General features: G+C 39.8%; 2 protein-coding genes across 3 annotated transcripts; one reads left to right on the top strand and one right to left on the bottom strand.

Annotated features, from left to right (window-relative positions):
- Positions 1–5184: 5184 nt before the first annotated feature.
- On the top strand, positions 5185–10456 carry LOC308332093 (G1/S-specific cyclin-E2-like). 2 transcript variants are annotated; one of them, XM_080787729.1, is made up of 12 exons: positions 5185–5254; positions 6278–6311; positions 6417–6474; positions 6657–6704; positions 6944–7092; positions 7407–7542; positions 7785–7931; positions 8292–8387; positions 8568–8702; positions 8970–9081; positions 9200–9354; positions 9593–10456. In XM_080787729.1, exons 2-12 carry the CDS (start codon positions 6298–6300, stop codon positions 9668–9670), a joined length of 1128 nt encoding a protein of 375 aa, XP_080643855.1. In that variant the 5' UTR covers positions 5185–5254; positions 6278–6297; the 3' UTR covers positions 9671–10456. The 2 variants fall into 2 exon arrangements, with proteins under 2 accessions (XP_080643855.1, XP_080643854.1); XM_080787728.1 differs by having other exon boundaries at positions 6654–6704.
- On the bottom strand, positions 10390–26217 carry ints8 (integrator complex subunit 8). Its single transcript, XM_080787727.1, has 28 exons — positions 26076–26217; positions 25026–25164; positions 24494–24668; positions 24030–24170; positions 22812–22883; positions 22359–22410; positions 21975–22157; positions 21362–21469; positions 20465–20617; positions 19716–19816; positions 18973–19114; positions 18452–18522; positions 18034–18209; positions 17520–17650; positions 17139–17249; positions 16764–16968; positions 16217–16338; positions 14337–14512; positions 13758–13791; positions 13596–13655; positions 13402–13463; positions 12835–12953; positions 12180–12283; positions 11752–11802; positions 11588–11661; positions 11203–11267; positions 10930–10973; positions 10390–10587 (listed from the first exon to the last, which is right to left on the bottom strand). Exons 1-28 carry the CDS (start codon positions 26097–26099, stop codon positions 10471–10473), a joined length of 3012 nt encoding a protein of 1003 aa, XP_080643853.1. The 5' UTR covers positions 26100–26217; the 3' UTR covers positions 10390–10470.
- Between the last annotated feature and the right edge of the window lie 10 nt (positions 26218–26227).

Raw genomic sequence — 26227 nt, 5'->3', positions numbered from 1 at the left:
CATGAGGTATACAGCCTACTGAGCCTAGTACTTGGTAAGAAAACATCAAACATGTTGATGCTTGCATAAATAATTTTGATTATATGGGGATATATTTTAGTGACATTTTCTATTCCAGTTACTGAGTTCGGCAGGTGTGATGTTTTGGGGGGTGGGAGCTGGGATTCTAAAGGGTAGGGGAATGGTTTTAAGAGGGTTTTTGACATGGGGACAATGTTAGTCAACTGTAATTTATCCGGTGTATTTCCAGAGCATCCATGTCCTTTCCAGGGTTAACCACAGCTGTGGGTATTCAGTGGGAGCCTTGAGTATATTGACTGGGTAGGTTTAGGTATTTTATTAAGTCATTTTGCATAATGTAATAAATTGTATTGAGGGCTTACCAGATGTATTGTGATCTATTGTAGGAGGACAACCAACTTAACCTATACAATCTTTCAGTTTTCCCCACTGTGCCATATTGTATTTCATTTGAGACTTTTTACCAGAATGGTTATTGGGTCATTTTGCCATAATGGTGTTGAGGTCATCTTCCCTTCTGTATTTTAACTTTAATATATTTTTCTATATGTTGAATAAACTTGACACTTTTGTTACACCAGCCTCTGGTTCTGTTCATTCTGAACCCGTACCAAATTGGGGAGTACCTTACCATGTTCAGTTATATTGTAATGGGATCCCTCACTCTTATTTGTGAGGGTGACATAGTCATTTCATAATATAGTGGATGGCAGAGTTCACACAAACTATTACAAAAAAATACAATAGGGTATATTAATTATATTTCTAGTGCTCAGTGCTGTGGCATGACGGGAACCCCTTTTTGTAACTATATCTTTCAGGACGGGAACCCATTTCAGCACAATATACGGTATATAGCAACATACTTTTCTTTATTCTTTTTGAATACTTTTTCTTTTCTTTTTTAAGAGTCTGGAGTGGACTTGGTTTTGAGTTCTGTGGCATTATTTGAGAGACGGTTGATTCTGAACATATGTATAATACTGTATACAACATATAGCTATCATGTGGATGCATCATCATTGATGCAGTTGAAGTGCATTAGGAAAAGATGGATGGAAAAAACCCTTAAGCATCATCAACTGAAAAATGCATTATTTACAGGCCAAAGGTTGCAGCAGTGAGGTCATGCCTTGCGTATCACGATACGATACATGGACGATATTGGTTCATTATGGAGATACGATATGATTCAATGATTTGAAATCGATACAGTAACTATTTAAAATACATTGACATTATTTTAATTATTAAGTATTATTTTAAGTATTAAATAATACAATCGCTTATCTGCATAGCAAAACGATTCGATACAGATTATTTGCATTGCAAAACGATACGATACATAGTCAATGTTGCTGTTTTCATTTCGATATACTTCCATTCTTGAAATTAAAATCGATTTTTCGATGCAGTTACTATCGTTACACCCCTACTTGCTACAATGTCTCACGGTTTGACCTGCAGCACCTTGCATTTGCTCTATATCTACAACCTCCTCCACATCCTGTGACACAGTTAAAAGTTGATGCGAATCTGCACAGAATGAGGTCAGGTTGTGGTTTACTGAATGCAAGCAGACTGATGCGGGGTGAGTAATTAGACATGGGAGAGATTATTTCAGTTTATTACAGTGGATTGATAGAGCAAATGTATCACTTACCGCTAAACCATCATTTAGCGTTGCATGATTTCCATCTGCTTCCATCTGAAGGAAAGCTTGGCCTGTTTAAAATGTGGAATTAAATGCTTAATTAAACGGGGAAAACAAATTACACTTCTTCACACAGCCAAAACTCTTCACAACCAATGTCATTTTGACATCACATCTTGAGTCAAGTGGCTCTTTAAGTGTGATTTGTAGGAGGGTTGCAGGCTGTTTAAGTGCAGTGCCATGTACGGTCTGACATGGTAAACCTCTACCCCTCCATCTTATAGCCTACATGTAACCACATGGGACTTAGGGAAAATAACCACTTGAGCAAGAGTCTCTTTGGTAATTGGTATTCTTTTCAGTGCATTCATGGATTTCATGCAATGCGGATAAAACCAAAATCACACCACCAACATATTGAAAGTAACAGCACTTATTACGTACTCGGCTGCAGGATATCTTTAGAGATATTTCATTTTGATATTGTAATGAAACATCACAAATTATATCATGGCAATTGGCAGATGATGGCACAAAGGTAGAATTATTCTTTACACTATAAAATCCAACTCTGACAGTCATTAAGGTTTTTAGCTCAAGATTCTTCAATGCCAAATTGTAAAGAAGTAGAAGGTGGTGTAGAGGCAGAATTTTACATCACATGTTTTTTTCCTTTTTATGGAAATAGAACAAACATACAAAATCATGTTCTAAATTAGACCACACAGAATCAAATGTTGTCAAATGAACCATTAACACATTTTTAAATATAAAATGTTAAAATGTATAAAACCAATTGTCATTACCTTGACAATGATGGACCAATTGAACAATGATAATAAAATTAATCAGCTTCATTTTTTGGGCAATTAAGAGGAAAAGCCTCCAACTGCTCTCCATCTCTGAAACCAACTATAGTGTTAGAGCTATAGTGTTGGCTGCCGAGACCAACTGTGGCTTCCTGTTGTGCTTTATGATATCACCACTGACACTTCCAATATGGTATGAACTGCAAGAGAGGAAATGAGGCCATGCATGTCTAATTGACACCCTGATAATGTTCCAGGATGCAACCCAAATGTATATTGGAATCATTAGGCCTACAGAAATGTTATAATGAACAATATATGTATACAACGTGTGAATAGTAAGGACTGTAGTGTGTTAATGAAATATATGTCTGTCTGTACGGCTGTAATACACGCAACTTGAGAACCGTAAGCCATGAAGCACTTATAGCCTACATATGTTTTCAAATAAGTTTTGTTTAACCAAGTAAGTTACATGGCTGACATAAATTAGAATAGACAGTGTCAGCCAAGTATAATGTAACTAGGCACAATACAACTACCTCATGCTAAATGTATAATCCTGTAGCCTATAGAATATAATCAAAAGAATATAAATTAAATAAAAACTAATTAATGCCATCTGCTGAGGTGAATGTTGTCATGGCTATGGATAGAACAGGATAAAGGGAGTGATAAAGGTGAGTACTAATTGGAGAAAATATAGATATTTTATGGACTATGGTTGCAACTCAACCTCAATCTTTGTTCCCTACCAAATTAAAAATAGACTGTTACCTACCTATAATTAATGATTAAGTTCATGTAGCCTATGGCTTTGCCATTTTGTCAACATCACAAAAGTGTAGCATGAAAAAGCAATTGGTGTAAATTCTAAAGTTGAATATTGTTCAGTTTAGTTATTTTGGGGGAAATAATGTGGAATACATAAATATGACAGGCCATAATCCTCTTTATCCCTTTCTTACCAGATGGTAAAAGACTCATATAATATTGAGACGGCAGCTTGTTCATCTTCAATATGCCATGGTTACCAGTATGTCTTGAAAACAGAAAACTGGATGAAGCCAGTACGTAGCCTATATATAATATAATATATAATAGGGGCCCTTGGTCCAGTGCTTACAGCTTGTTTCTCTCACTGATAGACTCGCTGTAAGCGCTGGACCAGGGCTAGGGGCCCTCAACAATCGCTTGTTTAATGCGAAATGGAAAACGACATCCCAGAGAAGTGCACTGTAGTTGAGCCGCAGTACCCTCTGGTGGACAGAGTGTTTGACAGTGATATGAAGTTGAGCACGTGGACATTTCGCCCATCATGATAATAGATGGTTGACTCTTTCTCAAAAACGTTGCGGTCAAGTAGCCTAGCCTAGTCTAGTAGCTTAGCTTTGATCCAGAGCGTGAATTCGCTCTGGACAAGTAGCATGATAAAAGAACCTCGGTACAAAAACGTATACCAAATGTAAAAGATGTATGGTTATTCTGGCTGTCGATTTCCCCAGAATTGTTCTGCTTGCTAGCTTAGCTTGTACTACCGGCGGTATGTAGTCAAGAAAGCGGTAGTAGCACGCGAGGCTACTTGTATCGTACAGTGACCATAGAGTTATTATACTCTAAGACAGTGACAGGCAGGCAAGAAGTCAGGTCCCACCGAGATTTGAACTCGGATCGCAGGATTCAGAGTCCTGAGTGCTAACCATTACACCATGGAACCGCCTGCACGTGTTGGCTTACTCACTCAGTCAGTCTGTCTACAATTCAGAATTAGAATCAACTGTCATTGCATTTGCTGTGCCTGGTGTAAAACGTCATAGGGTGCGCCGTCGTTTTTGTTATTTCCATAAAAGAGAAAGCAGGGAGATGGGATCATGGGAGTTAAAGAAAAGTTGAATGCCTTTTGCATTTAAGGTGCGAGAAAACAAAAACAATCAGCGCGTTTTACCTGTTGGGATCAGCCGCGACTGCATAGTCCACATAACGTAACGTTTTGCATGATTTGCCAAAGCAAACTTGTGAAGTGTCGTCTGTGTCAGATTCTCTCTCTCGCTAGTCGCTTCTCTGCTGGTTTGTTTACATGAGAAGCCAAACGCACGTTGTGTTAACACCCATTCCTATTGGTTGACACTTCTGGCGCGCGCGCGCCTTCGGTCACGTGGCTTCGGTGGCGCGTGCGTGTGTGTGCGTGTGTGTGTGTAAAACAAAATCTAGAAATTAAACAGAACATTAGAATAAGATAATAAATGTGATGTTCAAACATGTAACGTGTATGATTTCACTTTCCTGTGAAATATGATATGATTAAATAATGAACTAACATTAAACGAATTTAAAAAAAAGTTTAAAAGCCAATGGATTACTGGGCCTATGATTTATATAATTATATAACTTTATATATATTGTCACAGTTGATCATGTTTAACCTCGCGTCAGTGGCGTCACCAGACTTTCCACCTCGGAGGAAAATTTGTGTACGGTTTATTACTACGGTACACTACACATTCCCACCGATTTTTGACATTTGTAGTAGTTTTTGACACGCATGCGCAACGGCTCGTGCACGGCTCGCGCCGATAACAGCCGATCAACAAGCCCACAACGTGTATCAGCCGCGACACGTTGTGAGCTTGTAGATCGGCTATTCGTGGCGCGAGACACCGACCGTGCAACGCACTGCAGTCACTCACTCACACTTGTTGGCGCGAGCGCCAAACAGACAGACCCTAGTCGGCTCAGTTTCTCTCTCATTTGGACTGAGCTGCAACAGCTGGTAGGTCTGAATCATATTATCACTATACTACTATACTGTAGTTTAACTGTTTATGTTTAATGTTCCACACGGCTTCTTTGAGCTGCACTGTAAGGTGTGTATTATATAACAACGTTATACGGGCTCGGACGGTTTGTTATTATTTTTGTTTTATAGATAAGTATAAATAATCTTTGAGCTGCCTTTGCTTCTACTATTTACGTTAGCTAATAGCTATTTAACAAGCTAGTGTTAACTTTAGCACGCATTTTGTTTAACTTAACATACCATAATGGTAGCGCATAAGATCAGTCTGAAATTTAGAGTTAGTCATTTGAGACTAAATGAAACTAGTGCATTTATAAATGTGTGTAGTTGGTGCAGTCTGATTTTAAGCTGGTATTTGCGGGTCCGGCTTCTATTTTGATGAATGGTGTTGTCTAAATCATCATTAAGCGTTAATTAATGAAGGGGGACAGATAACATTAGATAACCACAGCTTTCAATGTGATATGATATGATGAATGATCTTCTGTGGTCTTTGTGTTGTTGGCGCTGTGCCTCTTGGTCCAGCAGCTGCGGCTACTTTTTGGAGGGAGCTAGGCTATCGTTACATGCTCCTTTGTGTGGTATTTTGTCACATTCTGTTGTGTAATTGAATAATACCGTGGACAGGACTACTACTTGTAGTGTGATTATTCCTAACGGAGTGTTGTAATTGAGAGTCGGGTTTTATTTTCACCGGTAGAACTTGTAGAGCCTGTCAAGTTTACGCGCTAATTATTGTTGGCGCGTCTACATTCAAATGCGATAATACTTTAAAATATCATAGTTGCTGCCTGGACAAGTATCTTCTTGTCTAGTACATTTTGTTAACTGTCTTGGGGTTAGAATTAAATGTAATTTTTTGGAAACCAAGAGAGCTAGAAATGCTGCCAGACATTACACTTCCTGGTGTTGCTGCAAGATGAGCTGTACAGTGTGTTTTACTGTCAATCAACATAATTGACTACATTCTAACTTTGTGTTTGTTTCATTTTACAGAAGCCTCACTATCCATAAACATGACTAGACGAAGGTAATGGCTACAGCTCCTACATATGAATGTATTTTTTGTTTTTTAAACTTTAATAATTGGTCGATGTATTAAGTATACTTCATGAAGTGCATTTTATCTCCACAGTGGTCGCCTGCACTCAAAATCTGAAAATGCCCAAATTCAGAAAGGCAAGATAACAAAGGTAAGAATCCTTGGTTTATTAAAGATACCCTCTTAGTCATGAACATTTAGAGACACAGAAATATGAATGCATTTGTTGCACTCTGTGCTTTTAACCCGTGAACCACTATGAATACATTTTCTGCTGTAATTGTATGTGCAACAGGTAATATGTTGACATAATGTAACTCCTCCTTTCAGCAGAACAGAAAAAAGCTCTATCAGCCCTTATCAAAACGGCAAAGTGAGAAGGTAACGCAAGACTTTCCTTTATTTTGAATCAACCCAACAAATATACATATCCTGTCTGTCTCACCTCTGCTTGTTTATCAGTCACTAGTCAGTGGATAGCCACTTCTAGAGTGGCTATCCACTGACTAGCCGGTGTGGCTTTGATTAGATCAATTATGCTCCTGCTCGGTCTATATGTCATTCAAATGTTCTTCTGACTTTTCTTGTAAAACTCTCAACAAGCATCATTTCCATTTCAGAACGAGTTGGTTGTTGAAGGTGTCACCAATCCCTGTATTCTCATTGAGACCCCTGAGAAGAGTGTCAACAAGCCCTCTGAAGAGTCCAGCTATGTGAGCCTCACAACCAGAGACAATCGGATACAGCCATCCCCCCTCCCACTACTCAGGTGAATAACAAAGTAACCCAGGCTCACGTCATATAACTATTGTCACAACTTCCTTTCCAAGGTCTTCCTGCCACTAATAATTATGCTTGTGCCGGCAACTTGAGCCGGTTGACGTTAATTATCCCCTTTCGCGACTAAATAAAAAATGTTTTTGATTTTCTCGGCTGACAGACTCAAAGAGATGTTTGTACTGCTCAAATACTTAAAGATGTGTCTGCTGCCAAAACAGTGTGTTATGTCTGAAGTACTTTCATCAGCAGCGACTTGAACCGTTTCCACATCTGAAACAAGTTTATTTTTCCCCATTCATGTAGTTGGGGTACACCTGAGGATGTGTGGGAAAAGATGTTGGGCAAAGAACAGAAGTACACGCACAGCAAGAGCTTCATGCAGCTGCACCCCAGATTAGCACCCAGGATGAGATCAGTCCTTCTGGACTGGTTATTTGAGGTAAAGCAAAATATGATTTATTGTATTCATCTATGTTTTAAACGCCCGTTTTTCCCAGCAACCACATTTTAATAGTTCAGCTAACGATTTGAAGAGTCAGGGGGTTCTTGTACTATTTTTATTATAGTATATTATTGTGATTAATCTCAGAGGTTTTACTTATTCATTGTTCTATCTCATATCGTGTTGTGGAGCGGCATTGTGGCTGTAGACGACTACATTTTATATTTTCTTTTCCCAAGGTGAGTGAAGTTTACACCCTGCATCGACAGACTGCGTACCTGGCACAGGACTACTTTGACCGGTTCATGTTGACCCAAGACAACACTGATAAAGACAGGCTGCAACTTATTGGCATAACCTGTCTGTTCATTGCATCAAAGATGGAGGTAAGCTATTGCATGTATGAAAACTTACATTGATGCAGACAACTATCTGTATGCTTTTTGGGAATTACCCTGGACTGCTAATGGCTTGGGAATGGATTGTCTGCTAAAGAGAGTACACTTCACAACCCCTTTAAAAAAAGACTCCACTGTATTTGAAAGACTTGCTACATTTCACACATTGCCTCAGCTTGGCACTAAACACTCAGCAGGCCATCAGTTGAAACAATCATGAGATCCAGTGTCTCATTTGCCTACTAGTGCACTACAATGCACCAAGACAACAAAAACATTAGCATATGCAAGTTTTTTTTAACTGTGATGCTAAGTGTAACTAATTTTATATTTCCCTTCCCCATATAGGAAATATATCCTCCCAAGTTGGCAGAGTTGGCATTTGTGACAGATGGGGCCTGCCTGGAATATGACATTCTCAAAATGGAATTGATCATTCTGAAGGTAATATAGTGGGTTGGAAGTGTACCACAACAAGATTTGTTTAACATGTTCCTTTTGTGGCAGTTATTAAATTCTATAACATGATTCTGTACAAAGTGAAGCTACTTTACATAAATGAGGATGTTTGCATAAATCGCCACAACAGATTTTCATGTTTCTGCCTTTCTGTTGCTTTTTTAGGCATTAAATTGGAACCTTTGTCCCGAGACTGCAGTGTCATGGCTGAAACTTTACATGCAGATGGCGTCAATGAACAACAACTCTGATCTTCTAGAACCTCAGTTTCCACAGGAAATCTATGTGCAAGTTACGCGGGTATGTATTGTATAATGAGAACGGTAGGCTCAAATGAGCCACAATGCATATTAAGAGAAATCTACTCTAAAGCATAATTTATACTTTATCGTACAGCCATGTCATGTCCCAAAAATACCCGATTGACAACACACCAAAAAACAAATGCATCAATGGCACCATTGAAAGTGACATTGCCATAATAAAAACGTAGTGATGTGAGGGATGTGCCTGTAGTGAAGTTGTTGGTTCAAATCTCACCGGTCACTTTTGTCTCTCAATTTGTAGCTTTTAGATCTGTGTGTCCTAAATATAAACTCACTGGACTTCGAGTACAGCGTGTTGGCTGCATCAGTGCTGTGCCATTTCATCCAGTTTGAAACCGTTGAGGAAGTTTCACGTAAGCACAATACTGAATCAGAATGCACATTCACTTTATGCATCTCTGTTCATTTCTTTCAACAATTTCCGTTGTCTTTGAATACAACCCTAAACTGAACTTTATTTACTCTCCTCAGGTTTGTCATGGGATGCCATCGAGCCCTGTATTGACTGGATGGCTCCCTATGTGGAGACAGTAGCACGTTATGGCGAAGTCATGCTAAAGGATTTTATTAACGTGAAACACAATAGACACAACATCCAGACACATGCAAACTACATGACCATGCTGGTTAGTATTAAGCCACTAAGTCTTGTTTTATACTTAATTTGGCTATGATGGCATGAACTGTCAGAGATGCAAAACAGTGCAATAAATACTAATAAGCATTTTTGGGTGTTCCATTCTCAACCTGGTGTCCTTATTCTGGGCACGTCATAGGTGGAAAATGCAATATTGTATTTTTGCTATTCAGCGTACACTGATGAAATATAAAGGGTGGTTAAACAGTCTTTTGTGTGCATTTCAGGATGAGGTGTATCAAAGGGAGAGTCGGAGCCAGTTCCTGACACCACCTAACAGTACAGAGAAGTCTACTGCACACTGACATTTGGAAAGAACAAGAATTAAAGGACTGGACTGGATTTATTTAACTGTTCGGGTCCAGAGAGGACGACGACAAGGATAGTTTACGGCCAAGAGATGAAGAAAGGGCTGCTGTTATCAGCTAAATTACCCTTCTGAACAGGTTACTTGCGCTGGGATTCTGAATCTCCATAACTGGGATCGAATGCAACATCCTGAGTGAATATGGATGCATGTAATCTTTGCTAAAGTTAAAATTGACTGGGGGTTGCGATAAAGGGCCCCATGTTTAAGATCTCACTACAGCAATGTGTCTTTGAAGACATTGCTCTTGGTAAGTGAATCTACTAAAAGGTAAACACAATGGCAGCCTGATGTTCCCTTACTAGTACTGTTAAAATGTTCAAGTATTCCATATAACTTTTGCATAGATCTTTAAACACTTAAGTGTTTAAAACATGTTTTGTTTGCTGTGACTCGAACTGAATGTGTACGTGTAGTTGACATTCCTTTATTTCAGTGGTGCAATTTCTTTTGTATACCATGTCAAATATGAATTCTGTATGTATAGCCAAAAGGGAAGAAAAAAAATCTGTCAATGCTCAGTTGAAAGCATTATCATATTTATGATTTATTAATAAAGCCAGCCAAGGTATTTAATTTATACCTCAGGGAGTTTCCTAGGTTTTCCCATGGAGGGAAACTAAACATGTATGAAAATTTGTACAGATACAAAATGTATTTATTTGAAAATGTTTATTTTTTACCAAATGAAATAAAATGTACAGTATTTTTTCCTCCAGAGAAATGGTCCTGTGTGTTTTAGAAGTACAGTTTAGCCATGCCTTGAAGGAACTTCTTTTTCCGCTTCTGTGCAGCCAATAGTAGTACTTCCTCTGGGTTACTGGCATTGAGCTCTGTCTGACCAATCGCTTTTACCTGAAAAGAAGATCGAATGGCTCCTAACTCATCTGTACATACACGTTCAACCCTATAGCCTTAAGTACACAATATCCAATTATGTGAGTAAGCGGCAATGTAATACTCATTTGAGATTAATCCTTATTGCATTAGGTAGATCTCAGTAAAATATGTATCCCTTTCACAGCGAGGGATATAAAATCAGTGCAATCTTTAAAATGTCAGGGTTTATTAAGCTAAGATCTACATGGCTCACAAGACCATAATGGTCTGTACACGTAACTCGTCAGGGACCAGTTTTCTACTTAAACAAATCACCTTTGTGTTTAAATCGATTAGACGAAAGAAAAAATTACTTACAGCTATTTGTCTCTTCTCGCTTTCACCCCTTTTATGGTGAATATCTGAACACACAGTTAAGGGGACAGTTAAAGTATATTATACACTGGTGAAGTCAATGAACTAGGCTTCAGCATTATTACGTTTTTTCCAGTGGTAGCTTATATAATCTTGTACACAACAAAAATACAGAAGTGGAAAAAGAAAATATTGCCACAAACGTTAGTTCTCCAAGGTGTAATACAGTTATCCTAGTGGTATTATTAAATAATATTTTAACTTTGTAAAGGATACGTGTGAGATATTCCAAGATGGTGACGTCCCAGATGTAGTCATAGAGTGAGTCCATGGCATCATGACTGAAATAAAAATAAACAGAACTTATAAGTCTAGGAATACAATTATAAATTATTCTACTACTTTTTTGGAATTTAATTATCAAGGGGGGGAAAAAAATCAAGGAATCATTTTTTTTGATTGTCTAAATTGATTAATCACTTACACTCAGTGTTTATACTTTGCAAGCTTGTAGGTTTATTTCTATTTTTGCATGTGTCCATGTACAATGTGAACATGTGATCTTGTATATCTCTTTTTAATTTGAAATATGGTCTAACCAAAAACAGAAACCCCAAATACAGGTAAATAAGTAAACAAGGTTTAAAGGTTAGTAAATTACCTGTTTTGTTCTTGAAGAGCTTTGAATGCCGTCATATAGTCTACCTCTCTCAGAAACTGACAGAGGACAGCAACCTAACAATCAAAAAGGAGAAGGATAGCTTGATGTTAAACATCAACCAGCAAAATAATCTGGTGGGAGAGACATCTTTGCTTAAGTCTGACCTGTGTGTGGCAGTTCGTCATCGAACAGCACTTGATCATTCTCTTCAGGACCTGTAAGAAAGGGTCAGTCTTGTGATAAACTACAAGGATAGAGCCATAATTATCTAATTTGTTAATTAATGATGGATAAACAAATCTTTGTAGGATCCCAGGAACTGACTAAAACGTAAGTAAAATTGCATGTAGCCAATCACCTTAACAGCTATGAGAGTCTTTCAGTAATATGATTAGGGCTAGCTATATCAAGTAACCAAAACCTTGTACATCACCATTATTCTACCCAATAGATCAAACATTCATGCCCTTCCCACACCCTAATTGTACATTCTGGTACGGGCCAAAGTTTTGTCCAGAAAGCCAGACTGAGTGCCCTCAATCCCCTCATTGGATATTGAATATGTCACCTGAGCCAAGGATGGGGACTATACCTGGTCATTATAGACATCTGGGGGCACAGCTTTGGTAAAGAAGTCAGAGCACACTGCACCAGCTTGGAGATAAAAATGCAGGGCTGCAGGGTACTGGTTGGTCACTAAAGAGATTCAACAGAAATATAAGTGGATCAACTAATCACTGAATGTTTTTCATAAAGGCATCCCTTTCCATAAGGTGTCCATTCTGTATTGGACATTTTAGTTGTTACACAACTAAAGGAACTTTGACAGGAAAAGACTTGCTCACCGTATAAACAAAGAAGTAAAACTCCTTAGACTTGAGACTTAGAAAAATATATTTTCTTTTATTTTAAGATGCTGTGCTCATGGTGCTCTGTGCTCATAGTGAGATTAAAAAGCAAAACGTTTTCGGTCCTCAGACCTTCGTCAGTGCTATGGTTTTTTACAGACAAAGAACTTGCTTTTAAACAGCTTCCAAATAATACAGCTCAGGTGTTGTTACACAACTAAAACATGATGTACTGTATGGAGTCCATGTGGACTGGCCACCTAGATTGCATGACTGATAACTGAATACATATCACATTTCACCACGGTAGTAAGAGGACAGAAGCCTTTATTAAAGCTTTAACACCCCAAACAAACTAAATGTCTACCCTGAATGTGCTGTGCAGTACATGTTTCCTACCAAAGTAGATGTCAGCCTGTGTGATGAGCCAGGACTGATTGTTGGGGTTCAAAGTGAGCGCATAAGACACCAGCTCTTTGACCGTCACAGCCACCGCCTCCACATCTACAGCCTGTATGCTGGGACGCGACACACACAAGCTCAGTCAGTGGTTGGGTCAAGGTTCAAAGTACACTAATCTAAACAATCAAAACTTCAAAGCTTTGGCTGCTGTTAATGGCTAGTTTTATAGTTTTCTCATTGTGGATCAAGATGAGATCAAACTTTACTGTTTGATCTCATCTTAAATCTTGTCACTAACACGCAGGAGGAAAAGATGATGATTGGTGAAGACTGAAAACTTTCCAAATTTAGCAAAATAGCAAAAATAGACCATTTTCACAATATGTCACAATGCGATGCGTTATAGTATACAATGACAATGTTTGTGTGACACTGTAATAGTATAGTAAGGAATTCATTTGTGGGGAAAAAAACGACAAATGGAGATAGTTTCTGTCCAACAGTAATGATACAATTATTAATGGCATAACCTCCAGATGAGCAACAAGAGAGAGAAGCTCTTACTTAGCGAGAGAAGACGGCCAGATGGAGAGGTGCTCTGCTGTCACTTCATTGACGATATCATCCTGGAACAACAGTCATTGGTCATGCATACATTTACATTACATACATTTAATAAAAATGATAAAGCTGAGTACAAATTGGCCATAAGATGAGGTAGGCTGGTCAAAACTTGCGCTTTTTGCAGCAATGCATACCCGTACTATGCTGTGAAACCTCACAAACAGGGAGATGAGGGAGGTCAGCACTAGAGGCTCCTGTAAGAATCGTAAGAAAACCCATTATTCCACTACATCTCACCATTCAGAATATATTCATTTAATTAAAGACAATACAAGCACAAGTTCAGCTTGACTCACCCTCAGCTTCTTGATGAAAGTGATGAATTTACTCCTAAATAGGTAGACAACAGAATGGACTTTTTGTAATAGATAGCATGAACACAATGTGAATTTGCCAAACACAAATAATTGTTTTAACACTTATTACACTTTATGTACAGTAGCAGTACCCTAACATGCTTCAATAGTACATTAATTAGTTGAACTATAAAACAATGCAAAACACACTTTAGTTTTTAATGTAGCTGGTATCTGTGTGTATGTGTGTATGTATGTCACTCAATCCATACATTTGTCCAGAGGGTGCCAAAATTGCTAAAACAAATTGAGAAACAAATGCTAGGCAGAGGCCCCAAATAAAGCCACGCCGATGTCGGCCGTGGAATGCTTTGGAAATAGTCTCCTGCCGTCCTTGATCAAAATTATGACATCGTAGATTATATAAAGCACCAATAATAAAACAATATGTACATATCAGCAGCCTCTTGTGTCACTCTGTTGCGTGTCATTCAAAAAATAGCCGATCTTGATCACAACATTGTAGACTGGCTATTTTAAGCACAAGACACCAGTGCTTAAAGTTAAATCAGGATATACCTGTGCAGGATGCCATTACTGGAGTCCCTTTGTTTAATGAGGCCGTCACTCGTTCTCTTGTGCTGGAGTGACACACTGCAGATCTGCACCACCACTTCCCACAGCTCTTTGGCTGTACGCCGACTTTCTTTAGGGCCTGGGAGCTCCTTGCAGGTGGAGGCCAGAAGCTGGCCGAGCTATTAGGGGAAAATATGGAAGTCGGGTATCAGATAAGAGATCAAGTCAAGCAGCCAAGCTTGATGTGACAATTCATTAGCCTGGACGAATGAGGAAGATTCCAGTAATCATCATGAGCTAGTTATATAACCGCGCCCGGATTTACCATTGGGCTAGGGTGGGATGCAGCTCGGGGGGCCCAACTAACCTCCCAAAAAATCATTTTTGTCTCCACCAGGCCGAAGGCATAGGGAGAGAGTGTTTTGCACTCCGTCCGTGTGTGGCCGTCTGTTACCAGCTCATCTCCGGCACCGTTAATCCGGTCGATGCCAAATTTTGCACACACACTCCCTGGATGCCAAATTTTCCAGAACGGCCTGTTATAGCGCCACCAGGAGGCTGACTTTTGAAAAACCAATTTTTACTCCTCCACATTCTGTCCAAAAATCCAGCAAATCATTACACACTATCTCTATAGTCATGTGTTTACGTCGGATCTGTCCGATATTTCATATTCCATCTTAATTGGCTAACATTGGATCTCAAAGTTTGCAGGATTGGCCCGTTTTGAACAAAAAGCCTCAAATCATGAACGCATGCAATTTACGTGAAATCCTTCGCAGACTTTCCTACTAGGCTGAGGAATATATCCCACCCTTTTCACATTGGCCTGTTATAGTGCCACCAACAAGTGGATTTTTGGAACAAAATGCCTCAAATCATCCAATTGCCATCCAAGGTAAGAAGAAATGGCACCCTTTTCACATTGGCCTATTATAGCACCACCAGGAGGCCACAACCTGACCTGCCCTGGTCAGCGTACCCCCAAATTAAACCAAAATACCCGTATTTCTTCCGGCCCTGTACATAACGTGTACATGTCGTTAATTTTAACCATCATTTTCAAACCCTTTAAATCCTTTGAGTCCACATTCTTAAACATTTTATACAACATAAGCTGCAATGCCTATGTACTCCATACAACAGTAGAGTGCAGACCCAGTTGCCAAATCAATAGCTCTGAGGCCGACTTGACTACTACTGTACATAAAGTATGATACTTTATGTACAGTAGTAGTAGTAGATTTCTGCTTTAGTTCGATTGTGTCAGTGAGAGAAAGACACACAGCAAACTGTCTGGCCAGTCAGGTGTAGAACCAGGATAGGAACACGCTGAAGAAGGAATTTTGCACCCATGTGGTATGTGCCCTATCCATTTGGCTATTGCATCACCCAAAGGTGTGTCATGTTTTAAAGACTAGGCGGTAGCTCTATGGAAAAAATATATATTCATAGATAAAAGTTAATACCTGTGTATTACTACCAGTTACTACCAGTGTTACTAAATCCGTCTTGGAAGAGCCACCCATCGACTAATCTAATATACGGCAACCTTCCCTGTGTTTCTTCACTAGTCCGATCCAGAAGAACACAGTTTGCCGACCACTGCTACAGAGCTGACAATGAGAGTATATCTTCCCTTCTTCTCTGGAGTCCTGCCTCAAAGCAGACCAGAGGTAGACAACCGTCGTTCCCTGATGTCATCGCTAGGGACACAGGCATCAGTAATATAAGCAGGAACTGGTGATGGCAATGAAGTCTGGCGTAATATTGTGAAATCCACGATCTCGACCGTGGTCGAAAAATGATGATGAATAGTTGAATACCAGTGATGTACTGGTGCTATAAAAATGGTCAGACTGTGAAAAATAACACATGCTCACCTTAATGTAAGGGTTGTTCATCACCAGAGACTGTGGCACCTGCAGAGTCAGATAGTCGTTCTCTCTCCAGTTCAACATGAAGGCGACGCACTCCTCCCCAACGACTTGACGCAGAGGCAGATCTGAAAACAACCACACCAACCATCAGGGGTGAGACCATATATACGATGATAGATTGATTGAACACTTTTAGTGTAGCATGTTAAATTATTAACCATTTAAACCCTATGTACATGGTTGACTTTAGTCCCCTACGTCTCTATCCTTGGACCCTTAGTTTGTTCCCTTTAAACCAAATCTCTCCACCGAAAATAGCTAATCTACAAGCCTACAAACCAACGCACTGTGAGCTCGTAGATCTCAGGCTTTGCCTTATATACTTTGTCGTATGATGAATAATGAAAGTAGCTGATCTACAAGTTCACCATGCGTCATTAAATGTTGTGAGCTTGTAGATCTCCTGTCTTTAAAAAATATTAAAGCATTTCGCCTAAAATTAAAGTGGTTAAACACGTCCCACAGGTGTGAAGCCATAAAGTCCACCCACCGTGTATCCTCATCTCCAGGTACCCTCTGACCCTGCTGACCAGGTCGGGGGGCGGCCTCTCCCTGCTGCCCTCGGCCGCCATTGTCTCGTGCGCTCGGACCTCCAGCAGCAGTATCTCGTTCAGCATCACCTGCCTGAGCTTGGGCGAAAACTCAGTCACCAGCTCCAGACATGCAGAGAACAGCTGCCTGGCATGAGCAAAGTCCTGCCCGGAAAACGGATCAGATCAGGAATCAGTCGGTATCGTTATGTATTTCTTGCAATAACAAAGGATTTATGTGCAAGCATGCGCTGCACACAAAACACCATCAGAAAATCTATGTCACGTTAATAATAAGATAATGTGATTATCATCTAATATTTCTTCAAACAGACCTTTATTAAGATGCAGTGGAGCCCTTTGGCCATGAGGATGTATACCAGGTCCTTGGTCAGGTTGTCTTTGATACCAAGGATCACATTGATGTAGTCTGAAGGAACCTCCCACTGTTAACACAAAAGGGGGGAACTTTATTTTAACAAAACAAAAAGAATAACTCATGAATTTATTTAGCAGAGATCTACTTCAGCATATACAGTAAATGCACGTGATCTAAATCACTGGTTCAAGATAAAAGCAAAATATTACAGTAAATCTATTAGCTTGTTTTCTAAGGTTGTACCTTTATTTTAATTTTAATTGATGAAATCCCACATTTCATCATCCTGATGCTAGAGGAGTTCTTGAGTACTGTATATGGATCCGTTTCCCCCTACCTTGCTGTTGACCCTCCAGAAGGGCCGTTCGGCCATGCCATGGAGTTCAATGAGCAGCTGCCTGATCCTCCGTGGCTCCAAGGACAGGATGAGCTGTTGCTCCAGCTGGCCAATGTTCACACTGGCTGAGGCTTTGAAAGGAAAGACCACAGTCAATCACAGGATCAGCCAAGCATGTTAGTACAGTACAGCCTGTCATTACTGGAAAATAAAGTCAGGACTCAAGGACCCAAGTGCAGGGAAGCTGGCTTCACCAGTCCTATTTATTTGTGTGTTTATAAAATAAAACCTTGATTTAGTGCTCCTACTGTAACCTAAATGCATAGTACAGTGTCACTGTAGTGTAGACTATCAACATGTCGCTACAATTACATTCCATCGTACAGTATTGTCATTTTGGGTGGAAATTTTGTATGTCCAAAATTTGGAGGTACCTGGTATGTGACAGAAGGAAAGCAGGGGCTTTGGAGGTACCTGGTATGTGACAGAAGGAAAGCAGGGGCTTTGGAGGTACCTGGTATGTCATAGAAAGAAGGTAGGGGCTTGGCGCTGAGGTTGATAGTGGCCGACCTCTTCCTCATCTGCTCCACCAGGACCTTCCTCTCCTCCTCCTTCAGAAGCTCCATGAACAGCTTGTGAGATGACACCATGAACACCAGAGGAAGCTCCTCAAGGCTCTCACACAAGGTCCTGAAAGGAATGGACACTTTAGCCAAAGGTACGTTTTTTTAAGTGGGAACTAAATAAATAAATATACACATAATTATAATTGTGTAATACATAATACCGGTACTTATAATAACTTATTTGCCAAATGTAGTAATTATGTGTGTTGCAGACAGTGCAATGCAATGCTAAAGGTTTACATTATTTGCACAGGGGAAAAAAGGTGTTTAAAAGTACAGTACTATACTAAAAGAGGTGTAACTCACTTCATAAAGTTGGCCATATTTCTTCTGGAGGTTTCAGATGGACGATCCTTATCCAGTGATCGTGTACACACCTGTAGGGAAAGGAAATAACATTTAAATGTTGTTATTGCTAAATGTAGGTAATTTACATAGGATTCTATGTAGACATAGCACTCTATAGTGTATACCCATAGCTTCACTCTACAGATATTCTACTGTTAGTAACTTAGTCATGAAGAACCATAAGCAAGCTACGAACCTAACATCTATGTATTTGGTGTATTACCATGTACACAAGATTCGCACTGGATTAAGAGTCTCTGCTAAATGCCTTAATTGTAAATGTGCAGTATAGTATAAGTAGCCTTTTTATCTAGACCAAATTAAAACCCAAGACAACCTGAACCTGCCTACTGACACACCTGAACGTCCTATGACCACTTGACATTGCAACTAAGTACGGTATAACTCAGGCTCGACTCTCCAGTAGGTAAAATAATTAAATCTAATCTATAATGCAATTCAATCTGAGAAGTTGGCACCTCTAGAATGAAGTCCACCATTCGTTTACTAGGTCTCAGGAGCAGCTGCTGGAAACGCACACTGAGGACTTCTCCCTCCAAGGCGTCTCGCACGGAGTTGCACACACACAGCTTGTGGCACACCTCATCAATGCCTCGCTCGCTGTACACAGCAACAAATAGACATTATAAAAAGGCAGGATCAGGGAGCATCATAATAATCTGCATTATAATAAATTGCATTTTTATAGCGCTTTTCTATGCACTACGTGCCTACTCAAAGTGCTTACAATGGTTCATTCATTCATTGGGAGGTGAAGTGGCGAACAGTCGACGCCAGCATCCTCACTTCCCACATTCACACACCAATGGTGGCAAAGTCACACCGACCGACTCATTGGAGGCAATGTAGGGTTCAGTGTCTTGCCCAAGGACACTTCGACATGTAGACAGGAGGAGCCGGGATTCAAACCGCTGACCCATGAGGTCATTGGACGACCTGCTCTACCTCCTGAGCCACAGCCGTCACTATGAATACAATTACAAACCAAGTCCTGCTTCATTGAAATACAAATAATTCCCCTTCATACATAAATTCCACTTTGTGGATGTAATTTGGCAACCAAAAGACGATTATGCCATATTACAATGTCCCAAATCCAAGATGATATCTAATGTTACTGTATATCACAACAGACTATATTGATATAAGATTTATATTTTGGCACACCCTACACTGAACAGTGTGATGATATCCAACTCACCCTTGCTGGACTTTATGTAGAAACTCCCTGAGAACAGATTGTCTGAAGTGGTTTGGCAAACTACGAGACAAATTGTCTTTGATGAAGGCCTCAATAAGAGCCTAGAGGAGTTTAAGAATGACAATACATTTTAAAAGATTCAGAACGTGTCAAAGCACTAGACCTGAATATATACAGTACATATATTTGTCAAATAAATTAACTTAATAAAAAATGTATAATTGCATTACAATGCATTGCATTACATTACAGGGTACACCCCTCCATTCAATGCATTACAATGCAATTAGAATTCTGTCCAAAGTGATAGCAGCATTACAATGCAATTAGAATTATGTCCAAAGTGATAGAAATGTGTCTACCGCCTACTCTTGTTAATATACGTTGTATTCAGTTAACGGTTGTATTCCCTTCTTTACATTTCTCAGTCAATGAGGTAAATATATCATTAAATGCCACAGACGAAAAACTGTCTAAGTCCACACTATTGATCCATAATGTATAAATGATAGATAAGGGTTCAGGACAACGAGGCCTTTTCGTGGAGGGGTCAGAATGAAATTTGGACTTAGACTGTTTTTCGTCTGTGGTACTTATTGTGTTCATATGTCTTATACGGTATATCCTGTATATTTACCCGGTATAACTAATTGTTGAGTTTTTAAATAATTTTCTATGTGGCAAATCAATTGTGCATGAAGTTGAAATGAAAGGGGTGCAGATCTGTTGCGTGTCTGTTCTGTTCTTACCTGGTATTTGTTTGTCCTGATCAGGCTGTTTATCTGTCCATAGGGTGTACTGTGTGAGTCACTGGGGTCTAACACTCCTGTCAAGGCCCTACAGGCATTCCAGTAGCCAGCCAGGCGCTTCTCATCCAGGTGCACATGGAGAGTTGAGTCCAGCTAAAGGTCAGATAAAGATACATTTTAGTTTGGGAACACATTCTATATTAAATTCCACATGTAATGAAACCATAATTAAATTTCTTTGCCATTGGCAATCAAATGTGTTATCATTCCAATTAATCTCTTTAATATGTACAATCATTTAGGCACAAGCTACTTTAACAACCAGCTTAATTAACGTGGTGCCGTGCAAAGTGCACACACAAAGAATTATAGCAGATCTACAAGCTCACAACGCATCGCAGACAATGCGTAGTCAGCTTGTAGAGCAGCTGTTTTGGGTGTGCGGTACCGCCGCACAACAAAGTCGAAGTACAGTATATATACACATGAGCACATGACATTCATTAATCTGGAGCGGAGAGCTGCTGCAGTGCGCACACAAACCAAACGAGTGAAGTGAACCGGTCCAAGAGGAACGAGGGACTGGCACCTCTCTCTCTCCGTCAGTCCAGTGTCATTTCACAATTTTCAACCACACAAACCTTCCAACCGACAGGCACCTCTATGCAATCAAGCTAATGCGATACTAATTAATAACAGCAAAGCAAGTAACTGCTCATTTTACTTTGATAACCAATATTTGGGCTGCAGGGCAGACTGGTTGAGTAATTTCCTATTGTTTAAAATGAGGTATTCCTCTAAATCTTGGTAGAAATGTCCACAAAGGCTAAGTTATGTACTGTACTTAGTAAAGGTCCATTACCCATTACCAAGTGCAGAATGAACACATATGTGTACCTTCTGTAACAGCTCCCTGGTCTGTCTGAAGTGTTCACAAGCCTTCTCATAAGCCGGCTGGTCTGTGCAGCCTTGTTGGAAGTAAATGCCTCCCAAGTCATAATGCACCTGTTAAAGATAAAAGTTACATCAAGGGTAGGTTTGATTAACTTTGAGAATTACTCATTCAGAATCCATTTATAGGAAATGTCTTAAGTTTCACACCAGGGGCATTTATTTTGTGCATTTTGTGCAAATTTAAACTGCAGTTTGCGTCATGAGTAAATACACAATTTGGTAGATAAAATAATATAATTATCTTTCAGAAAGGCCAATGTTTTGCTCCACATAAAAGCATCAACTGGTATGAATGTGTTCCGGTTTGAATCAATGGAATTAACATAGTATACTTTAAGTTCCCATTTATCTGTATCAATGAAAACTCACTTTTCAAGTTTATCCATTTATTTATTATTTTACAATACATTATTAAAATCATAGTGTTTCAGTGTCAGTTATTTAGGGGTCCACTTATATAATATCCTCAACCAGAAGTTGAGAAACGGTGCCCGAATACAAAAAACTGGGGGTCCTTGAATTTAAAAAGGTTGTAAAACACTGCTATAGACCTAACCTGACAGTGTAGCTCCTCAGCACTGATGCGGAGACCTGCGGTGGACGACTCTGTCTCTCCATTGGTGGTGCTGGCATCAGCAGCCAGCAGGTCCAGTGTCCTCAGTGTGTGGATGTAGAAGTCCTTCTTCAGTCTCAACGCACCCTCCAGGACACTGATGGAGTCGGCTGCTTGCTCCTTCAACTGAAGGTGGCGACATGTTGAAAACATTATTCAAAATAGGGCAGACTGTAGCGATTAGCAGCTTAAAGTACTGTACACACCCTGGACATGACGCTAGTATGTAATATCACAATTATTTATTGGTTCTAAATATAGTTTGATATATTTTGGATTAATTGCCCAGCCCTACCCAAGACAGAAAAAAGTTTGTTGTATACTCACCACACTGAGGATATTTTCCGTCATTTCTTTCTCCTGCTGCACAATACTCAACCTGGGAAATACAACCGGAACACATCGATATTATGTAATATGTCAATCCTTGTCATTGTAATTCAGCACACACACACACACACACACACACACACACACACACACACACACACACACACACACACACACACACACACACACACACAGCTCGAATAGGCAGAAAATATATCACTCAATAGTGTATGCAATTAATGCATTCAAAAGAGCTGAATAAATGTTTAGTGTTAGTGATTATTATTTAAATTGCCATAAATCAGGTAGCTTTAAGGTACGGCCATGACAGCAATATTCGGATATTCGGTTTTCGGCCAACTGTTTCCTATATTCGGTTTCGGCCAAGAATTTCCCTTTCAGTGCAACACACACAAGCTGCAAGTCTAGAGGAGATTTTAAAAGGCCTACATGTTCATCTGGTGAGGCCCAGGCTTGTTCTGTTTCTCAGGAAAACTGCTCAGCACTATCGTTCTGATGGCCCTTCATGACAAAAAGAAAAATACATTGTAATTAGAAAGGCAAAATGAAGATATATTTTACATTGTGAGTTTCTTGTAGCAGTTTAATAATAATTTAAAGTCAATGTCAAACTGTCCAGTGAATTTTGCTTCCTGTCTTTTCTCAAAAATCTTAACCCAAACCAGGTATGAGGTTGTGGTTGAAATAAGTCGACTAGAAAATGACAGACACAGAACATGGCACCTATTTTGGGCATGTGATTATCGGTGGAAATCTTATATTTTTTTGAGGGGCGCTAGCCCCTCCTATATCCAGCTTTTAGTGTATGTTCAAACTTTGTCCAACACAAACATTAAATTCCCATTGACAATTAATGGAGAATTTTGTCTGAGCAAATAGGCATAGTGTCTATTTTACGGCATGATGATGTACGATGATTAAGAGCGCCCCTCACTTCAAACGGGTGTGACTTTTGAGGGGCGTTATCCCCTCCTATACAGCTTTGTCCCCACACGTCTCAATATTTGCCATTGACAATAAAACGAGAAATTAGGTCAAATGTCAGCTAAATCTTGTTTTAATAGAAGGAACTAGCTGATCAACACAAATGTAACGCGTTGTGAGCTCAGACAGAGATCAGCTATTTCCCTTGTTCCTGAAGTATATTATACTATAGAGCGTCGCAGCCCCACCCCCTTTCATGACGACACCAGGCCCAGGAAATTATTCCCAATGCATTTTTCTTATAGACATTTCAAAACGTATTTATTTAAAGACCTTATAAGCGTCGTACAAACCCGAGACAAATCATGACAACAAACACAATATTTTGGACCAAACAAATAATTTTTTCTTCTTCTTTCTAATGATTTGTTCGGCCCGAAAAAAATTGTTTGTTGTCATGATTTGTCACAACTCGAGTTGGCTTTGCACGAGGCTTAAAAGGTCTTTAAATAAATACTTTTTGAAATGTGGAAATGTGGAAAATGAACAGGGAATCATTTCCTGGGCCCTGGTAGGGGTCGGGACTGCGACGCTCTATAGGGCTTTAGTGGTTAAACTGTGTCACAATCCCAAACTGGGATTATGAAGTAATTTCAATACTGTTGTAATGTTATTGTCATATGATGCGGTTGGTCGACAAAGTATAAATTAGGCTTCACTCACCAGCGGTTGTAGATGATGACACCCATGGCGGTGGTGGGGGGCAGAGTGGACAGATCCAGGTCCACATGTTTCACCCCTGGGGGCACTTTGCTCACACACAGCAGCTCATTCAGCAACATGTTCAGCACAGGGATGGTCAAGCTGAGAGGAGAGAGTCAATATATTGAGTAAGATTCAGGCATTTTTAATCTCATTAACTATTACAGCTTGCTGAACAAACACGGCCACAGGAATTATGTTTTCATCCCTTACTAAAGGTCATTTTACTGTTGTAATGGCTACTTTGGTGAAGACAGTTCTCCCCTTGACAATTCCCCCCTTAATGTTTTTTTGAAAGATGGAGGAGATGAGACCGACCAATGACGGATCATGCATTCTGAAATGGAAACAATGTCAAACAATTGTCTTTTGCACTCGACAAAATGTATTTTGCACTCGACAAAACAAAACAAACCCAGGCTAACCCTTTCTCCAGTGTGTCCAGGTCCCATTTCATATATGCTGCCACTTTGAGCGCCAACAGCTTCAGAGTACGGTTCCGGCGGTTGTCCACTGGAGGCTGAACTTGGTTCTGTTCATTTACTGACGGCTTGGAGGCCTGCTCTAGGAACTGGATGATCAGCTGCACGTTGGTTGGATCTATGAAAAACAAATGATTAATATAGCAACAGGTTTTTCAGAAAACTTTAAAAGAAATTTAGAAGACATTTGTAGAATCGGCCTCAGGTCTAAATGGGCTAAACGCTTAAGTGGCGGCAGTGGATCAGGGGTGAAGCGGCTTCTTGGGAACCAACGGGATTCCAGGCTCCCCCAGAGTTAGTGTTGAAGTGTCCTTGAGCAAGACGCTGAACCCCTAATTGCTACCGATGAGCAGGTTGGTGCCTTGCGTGGTTTCCTCCGCCATCAGTGTATGGATGTGTGTATGAATGGATCCTTGGATAAAGGTGCAATATAAATGCACCATTTGCATCTAGAATAAAAGGTATATGAGTTTACCTGGGAAGTCCTTCTGGAGGTGTTTCTCCAGCAGTGTGCTGTCCAGTAGGAACTCAAACCAGGAGGTTTGGAGCGGAGTACCGGGTCTGCTAGTGGTCACTGTTGCCACCCGGTCTGATGACTCCGAACTCATCGCACCCTGCACAGACATACTGTATGTGTTAAGAAGAGCAATGGTATTGGTCCAACAGGAAATTGTTGTGCCAACGTGCTCAATAGTGCAAGATAAAAGAAGGGAATAATTAACTAAAGCATATTTAACTTTCTAAATATGTCATTTTCTCTGCATAAATCCTGGATGCAAATATGTCAATCATCAGAAATCTGTGCACTAGTGACGTTTGACACAATTTATATTTGATGAGATTTTTTTTAAATGAAATTCATGAAAACAGTTTGCAAGTACAGTAGCCTAACTAAAAGGATAACACAAAAAGCCATGAGGGCTTGTTTTGGGCTTGTTTGTGGGTCTATGTATTGTATTCAATTCATCAAGCTATCATCAAGCATCATTCATAAATTGCTGTAACCCATTAAATTCCTAGATGGGGGTGTATTTTTTAATTGGATATAACCCCTAAATCCGTGTAGTACTTATTGTACAGTTGATTTTCAAAATGAATTAACTAACTAACCTGCTTCAAGTCCCTTCACAGCTGCTTCACTAGTCTATGCTGTGTTTAGTTAAAAAGCAATAACGGAACATCAAGGATGCTGCTGCATAGCCGCTTTCGGCACCCTTGGTTACCTTTTCTGAATTTGTGATGTCGGTAGACTCGGTACCCCCTAGCCTAGGACGTCCCAATTCAGAAAAGGGTTCCGAAAGGGGCTACAGGATACATAGCCTATACTACTAGATGCCAACATGGATATATAAACAGTTATCATAAATGGACGGTTATGAACAGAATAGTTTGGAAACAAACGTGGGCTACCTTGTCATGCAGAACAACACAACCACTCTCTTTCCCTGGGACAACGCTAAGAAATGTCTAAACATTATAGTTTTAGTTTAATCGTCTACCGTTATTGCCTGGTCGATTATCTTACCTTGGTAGGCAACATTAATGTCATGAATAGTGGAAACGGGTACGGGAATCACAGTAAAGGGTCCGAATCTGATACTCAAAGGATTCTTTGATATTACATTAATTTATTTCTTTGCCTGTCTATTATTTCCAATGTATTTCCGTTTCCGTCTC

This window comes from Protomyctophum bolini (genome assembly GCF_963924005.1).
Source record: "Protomyctophum bolini genome assembly, chromosome: 17".
NCBI classification, from domain to species: Eukaryota; Metazoa; Chordata; class Actinopteri; order Myctophiformes; family Myctophidae; genus Protomyctophum; species Protomyctophum bolini.
Note: the sequence above shows the minus strand (reverse complement) of the source record. Positions and strands in the feature narration are given on the sequence as shown.

Excerpts from the sequence above, each read along its gene's own strand:
- ints8 (XM_080787727.1), bottom strand. The coding sequence starts at position 26,099 with ATGACATTAATGTTGCCTACCAAG. Across the intron at positions 13,792-14,336 it reads AGTAATGGCATCCTGCACAG|GAGTAAATTCATCACTTTCA; the intron begins GTATATCCTGAT and ends CTACCTATTTAG. Across the intron at positions 11,662-11,751 it reads TGACGAACTGCCACACACAG|GTTGCTGTCCTCTGTCAGTT; the intron begins GTCAGACTTAAG and ends TTTGATTGTTAG.
- LOC308332093 (XM_080787728.1), top strand. Across the intron at positions 8,388-8,567 it reads TGGAATTGATCATTCTGAAG|GCATTAAATTGGAACCTTTG; the intron begins GTAATATAGTGG and ends TTGCTTTTTTAG. Across the intron at positions 8,703-8,969 it reads TCTATGTGCAAGTTACGCGG|CTTTTAGATCTGTGTGTCCT; the intron begins GTATGTATTGTA and ends CTCAATTTGTAG.